This window comes from Pipistrellus hanaki (genome assembly GCF_964339955.1).
Source record: "Pipistrellus hanaki genome assembly, chromosome: 3".
NCBI lineage: Eukaryota > Metazoa > Chordata > Mammalia > Chiroptera > Vespertilionidae > Pipistrellus > Pipistrellus hanaki.
The window spans coordinates 165,204,923-165,211,600 of NC_140505.1; the positions used below are offsets into that span (position 1 = coordinate 165,204,923).

Sequence of the window (6,678 nt, forward strand, 5' to 3'; positions counted from 1 at the left end):
GAATTTCAGGGCAGTGGCAAGTGGAGGAGGGGTGGCAGTCACTGCACCTGGTATCTTGCCTGGTCAGATATCAGGGTTCAATAGACAGACTCCTGAGAGGGGAAATCTTCAGAGGGGAAGATTCAGAGGGGAAGAAAAGTGGTTTTTTGTTTTTTGTGTGTGTGTTTTTTTTTGTTTTTTTTTTATGATGTCTTGATGGCCTTTATCCTTATTTCGTCACCATTTCGGTAATAAACCTCAAGTGTTTCAGGAAATGAAGACTTAAATGTCACAACCAGCACTTGATTATGTTTTTTCCCCTTTACCACTTACCATGTCCCCAAAGTGGAAACACTGAGAACTATCCTAACAATTGGGCAGTAAAATTCAAACAAAACAAAAAAAATCTTATTCGTTATGGTTACTTACACTTTAATCTAAAAGGGTAAACTCAAATCTTGTAGGAAATGGTACTTCTTTTATTTTATGGAGTGCCTAAGATATGCCTAATGTGTGTAGTAAGTGAACAATCTCAGTCCTCAAGGGGATATTATGACTATTTTACATGAGAAAGCCTTCTGGATGAAAGGTGAGGAGCAGAGTAAATAGGTGGACATCTGGAACCTGTCCATGGTACGCTTGGGGTCTAATCTCCTCAGGAATTAGGAGGCAATAATCTGCTTACTGTAAGTGTGTGTGGCCCGGCCTTTGTACACCTCAAAGATGACCACATGGGAAAAGTATTGTTTAGAGATTAATTTAATCCCAACATTCAGTCCAGAAGCAGTGAAGTGACATAAGTACTAACAGAAGCTGAAAGCGAATCCTTTCGCTGATATCTGTTCATTGTACTGCCTTTAGCCATCAAGGAAAAAAGTGAACTCCAAGAGAGTAGATTTCATTTACAGCTGTACTCCCGCCACCCATCACCTAGTACTGAGCATGGCATGTAGAGATGCTCAAGTACTGGGGAAGAATAGAGAAAGTCCATATGGGAAAATGGGCCGAAGACTACTAAGAATGAAGACATACTCTTCTCCCCCCCCCTCCCTCCCCCCCCCCCCCCCAAGAAAGACTTCAACCCTGACTCATAGGAGAGATGAATTCAAAGAAGTGAAATATAAATTGGGATCCTTGTTATGGGCCCTATGGGCCAGGCAGGAAGCTTGCGGGAAAAGATGAAATGGAAGGGTCAACCAAAGACGGAATAGGATTGCTAGAGTTTACCTTTTAAATGTGAATTCTTGACTGAAATGTGTTTGTTCCTGCACTTAAGTCATCTGTCTTTACCTTTTTTCTCATATCTCACATATTTATTAAAGCAGTGCTTTAATAGCATACTAGTACTTATATAGGCATTGTTGGAATGAGGCCATTACTTCAGGCCAGTGGAAGAGCAAAAGGGATTTCAAGCAGGCTCTTTGTTGTTATAAAGCAAAATCAAATTTACTACATTCGCAAAGGAGTATAATATGATGGAGACAAGCCCACTGTGAAGCTAGAAACTTGGGGAAATCGTCTTAAAAGCTCATAAGCATACGCTACCCATGACTAAAGGCGTTGCACACTGTTATGCAACATGAGTGTCAGGGGAACAATTTTCCAACCTCATGACTCATGCTTCTGAATTACACACAATCCTGGGTGCTTCCTTCATTTTAAAGAAATGTGAACGTAAGTGTGTGTACAAAAATATCTGATATCCAACACATGCCAACAACAGCTCACGGGTTAAGAAAAATATAAGTCGATGACTGTGTCATCCGAGTCCTCCTTCCAAGACGGAAAGTGATTCCACATTTTGAAAAGTACGAAAACTTCCTACCTCGACCAGCTGGGTCCCACCGTCTCTTTTCTAGAACTGGTTTCTGAATTGCCCACCTAGGGCAGGAGAGCTAAAGTGTGGGAAGAGGCCATAAAAATAATTGCCCCCCTACCGCATACCTTCTCTCCCTTCTCCTTTGCCTGAAGGCGACCAGGGAGAGCTTCCAACTCTGCCCCACCAGGCCCGGGGGTCCCTCCAGGCCTCCCGATCCGCCCGTCACGCCTCCAGAGGGACCTGCGGACCCGAGCCGGGTGGGTGATCCGCCAGTACCTGCTCCGGAGGTCTCGGGTGGCCGGCGGGCCTCGAGACCACACAGCTCTCTCAACCACACAATTTTCACCGACTTTATTGGCCCCCGACCCCGGCGGGCCCCTCCGCAGCCCACCTCCCCAGCTAGATCGCGCCGACCCTCCCTGGCATCCAGCAGGGTCAAACCCGCTGCGGGGGCGGTTCTGGGAAGAGCTTTTTTTTTTTTTTTTTTGGCTCGGAAAGCTAGCTCCCCGGTGCCGGCGTCGGGGTCACTTGCTCTTCGCCTTCTGGCTCTCCGTCTTCTTGGGCAGCAGCACGGCCTGGATGTTGGGCAGGACGCCGCCCTGGGCGATGGTCACCTTGCCCAGCAGCTTGTTGAGCTCCTCGTCGTTGCGGATGGCGAGCTGCAGGTGCCGCGGGATGATCCTGGTCTTCTTGTTGTCGCGCGCCGCGTTGCCGGCCAGCTCCAGGATCTCGGCCGTCAGGTACTCCAGCACGGCCGCCAGGTACACGGGCGCGCCGGCGCCCACGCGCTCCGCGTAGTTCCCCTTGCGCAGCAGCCGGTGCACGCGGCCCACCGGGAACTGCAGGCCCGCGCGGGAGGACCGGGACTTGGCCTTGGCCCGCACTTTGCCGCCCTGCTTCCCGCGGCCGGACATGGTCACCTGTCGCCTAAAGCTCCAGCGAGCGCAGAAGAGCCGGCGGTCCCCGTCCCGTCGGGGTCCGGAACGCAGAGTGGAGCGCACCGGAACTGCCTCCGCCCGCGCGCGGCGGCCGCGGGGCAGCGCCGCCCCATTGGACGCCGCGACGGTGCCGGCTCCGGTTCCTGAGGATTGGCAGGCGCCGCTCCCAATGAGCACGCGGGCGGAGGCACCGCCTTCTCCAGTTCTGTCCAATCAAGAGGGCAAGCCTCAGTTCATTTGCATAGCCGTCCGTGGGAAAGGGGGTCTGCCTTTGAGGCTTCTCTGAATGCATTGGGTCCTGAGATTTCAAAGTCCACGCTCCCAGTCAGCAAAATGAAGTCCTAAGGCTCAGCGGTTAGAGCATTCCTTCTTCTCTCTCTCTCTCTCTCTCTCTCTCTCTCTCTCTCTCTCTCTCTCTCTCTCTCTCTCTCTCTCCCTCCCTCCCTCCCTCCCTCCCTCCCTCCCTCCCTCCCTCCCTCCCCCAACCCCACTTCCGAATGGAAGGGTCGCAGGTTCGATTCCCAGTCCAGGGCTTGTGCCTGGGTTGCGGGGTTGCTCCCCATCCACCCCCCAGTGAGGATTAACAATTAAGGTAGACCCTAGCCAGTTTAGCTCAGGGGATAGAGCATCGGCCTGCGGACTCAAGGGTCCCAGATTCGATTCTGGTCAAAGGCATGTACCTTGGTTGCTGGCACATCCTCAGTAGGGGGTGTGCAGGAGGCAGCTGATAGATGTCTCTCTCTCATCAATGTTTCTAACTCTCTATCCTTCTCCTTTTCTCTCGGTAAAAAATTCAATAAAATATATTAAACAACAACAATTAAGGAAGATCCAGAAGAGATACTCTATCCTGAAGTACAAAGAGCTCAAGAAATAAATGTCCCCTGAGGTCGCGCACGCTGTGCCCTGTAAGCGGATTTTCTCACTAACAAACCACAGCATCCTAGCCAGGTAAGAGCCTGCACTTGCGGACGACACTGGTCCTCAAGCGAAATCACAAACTCTCTGCTGAATTCTGCCGGCTCAGTACAGGGTGCGTTGCCTGTTCTTTTAAACAAGGTGCCCGGCTTCCTGCAAACCCAAAGGCTCCAGCTGATTACCCAACTGGCTGGACGAGAAGCTTCGTATGGAGTTGTTCATCTGAACTTGAACTAGATCAAGTTCTTGGAGCTGTGGAGTGAGGAAACCAATGGTAAAGTGCCTGCGGAGGAGTGGGGGTGGGGGGAGGAAAGGAGGGAGAAGAAGAAAAAGGAAAAGAAAAGGGGGGGGGGGTGCTCCTGGGAGGGAGAGCGCCTGAAGCAATATTTTAAATAGCAAAAAAAAAAAAAAAATTAGGAAAAATCCATATTCATAAAATAAGAAACTGTTTGAATAAACAATAAAAACAAATCTATAAGATTAAATACTACACTGGATTGGTTAAAATGAAATTAATAAAATTATTATCTACATAGGATAAGCGGAATAATGATTAGGATGAAATTATGTAGATCATTTTTATACTTGATTGTTTTTTAGTGATTTGTAGACATTTTAAAGTAATCTGCACATGTTAGTCCTTTGACAATTAGACATATTACAATACAATGATTTTTTTAGTTGTATTTTCACTCTATATTATACTAAGGAATACAATTTCTTAATTCTAATGCAGGAGGAAAAAACTAGCTTTCCCTTTGTAATTTTTACACTTTTGTGTTTGTTTTAAAAATTGAAGAACAGATGGTTTCAATCTTATACTTAATAATAAAATAAGTAAAGAATAGAAGAAAAATAAAATAATTCTCACAATTTGTTAGAAATTAGTATAACCTTGACACCAAAACCTTTTCTCATATTATAAAGGTAAATTACAAACCAGTAGCACTCAAAACATGGATGAGAAAGCCAAATGAAATAGCAAATCAAATCTAGCAATATGTAAACAAAACAAAAAAAATGAGCAAATGGGGTTTATTTCAGGAATGCAACTTTCAATATAACACATGCTGATATAATTTGCTCATTAAAACATAAAAGTAGGAAAAGCATTTAATCATCTCAGTAGATGCAGAAAAACAGTACAATAAAGTGTTGTCTTATGATTAAAACTTGGAAAACTAAAAGAAAAATAGAAGAAAATATCACTGACATGATAAAAGAATCTAAAAAATAAGGTTAAAATAACTAAAGTTCACAGTGAATATCATACTTAATGGTGGAATATTTAAAAGAATTGCCTTTAAAATAAGAAACATAAGCCTGGCCAGCGTGGCTCAGTTGTTGATCATCCACCTATGAACCAGGAGATCACAGTTGGTCAAGGTCAGGGCACATGCGCTGGTTTTGGGCTCAATACCCAGTAGAGGGCGTGCAGGAGGCAGCTGATCACTGATTCTCTCTCATCATTGATGTTTCTATCTCTCCCTCTCCCTTACTCTCTGAAACCAATAAAAATAAAGTTTTTTAAAAAGAAAGGAAGATAGAAGGGTACACATTCTCTAGTGATGTGGAGAGGATATTAAAGTTTGGTTGTATTAGGAGAAAAATGAGAAATAATTGTCAAGAGACATTAATGGTTATTGGGAGATTAATACAGAAAACTATAATAAACTACCTTATAAATCTTTGTACTTTTCAAATTACCGCCACTCATTCACTTTTTTTCTTTTAATTCCTCATAGTCCTCTTAAAAATCCATTTATTCAATACATGTTTATTGAATTTTGACTGCTATGTTCTAAGAGATAGAGATATAGAAATGAGTAAGACACATCAATTCCTTGATGTCATAGAGCTTAAATTCTAATGAGGCAAGCAAACTAATTAATTAACAAGGTAATATCAAATGATGGTAACTTTTGTAAATAAATAAATAAATAAATAAATAAATAAATAAATAAATAAAGCAGGGTACTCTTAACAGAGAATGACTGGGGGAAAGAGGTGTTCTTTAAACTGGATGATCTTGAGAAATGCCTCTAGGAGGTGCCATTTGAGCTGAAATCTGATAACAATAAAAGCACCAAGTGGCTGGAAGTTAAAGGCAGATGGAACCGCTGAGAAAAATATCCTTAAGTGGGTGGAAGTGAGCAAGGCAGGGAGTGAGAGGAGGTAAGACCTTCAACGTGGCAAGGTAATTATCACGTAGAGAAATGAGACTTGTTGGGTGAGGGTCCCCAAGACATTTTATTTTATTTATTTTTTAAAATATATTTTATTTATTTTTTTACAGAGAGGAAGACAGAGGGACAGAGAGTCAGAAACATCGATGAGAGAGAGTCATCGATCAGCTGCCTCTTGCACATTCCCCACTGGGGATGGGCCCTTTGACCGGAATCGAACCTGGGACCTTTCAGTCCGCAGGCTGACGCTCTATCCACTGAGCCAAACCAGTTTCGGCTCCCAAGACATTTTAAGGGGTCAGCAAAGTCAAACTATTTTCATAAGAATGCTGGAATGTTATTTGCCTTTTCCTCTTTGTTGACATTCGTGTTAACAATTTAAAAGCAATGGTTGGGTAGAACTATTGTAACCTCAGCCATAAATCAAGGCAGTGGTGCCAAACTATTCTAGCAGCTATTCAGGAAGAGATCAGGATTCAGGATATAAAATTAAGTTCAATCACCATGTAGAGATTTTATAAAGCCATTATATATGAGATCTCCTAGGAAAAGAGATGAGTAGCAGAACAACCTCCCCTTTACCCCCCAAATATACTGCTTTAGTATCGATATGATGATTATTTTGCGCTGCAGGCACTAGAATAACCACAAATGCAGGGAGAGGCTTTCTCTGAACTCCCTGTATCTGCCTAAAAAAAAACAACTAGATCTTCCAAAAGGAACTCAATTGTCATAAATCTCCTCCCAGGAGTTCCATTAACCAGGGAAAATTAACTCTTATCATGGGAGAGGAGACTAGAAGTTGACACCACACCCAGACAAACTTTGTCACAACGAT

The 6,678-nt window shown here is 44.2% G+C and overlaps 1 protein-coding gene across 1 annotated transcript; it reads right to left on the reverse strand.

Moving 5' to 3' along the window:
• Window positions 1–2,134: 2,134 nt before the first annotated feature.
• H2AJ (H2A.J histone) lies at window positions 2,135–2,821 on the reverse strand. The gene has a single exon (XM_084879649.1). The coding sequence runs from the start codon at window positions 2,710–2,712 to the stop codon at window positions 2,323–2,325; it is 390 nt and encodes a 129-aa protein (XP_084735775.1). The 5' UTR covers window positions 2,713–2,821; the 3' UTR covers window positions 2,135–2,322.
• Window positions 2,822–6,678: the final 3,857 nt, after the last annotated feature.

What these genes read in the sequence shown, in the direction of transcription:
- H2AJ (XM_084879649.1), bottom strand. Translation starts at nt 2,712, where the DNA reads ATGTCCGGCCGCGGGAAGCAGGGCGGCAAAGTGCGGGCCAAGGCCAAG.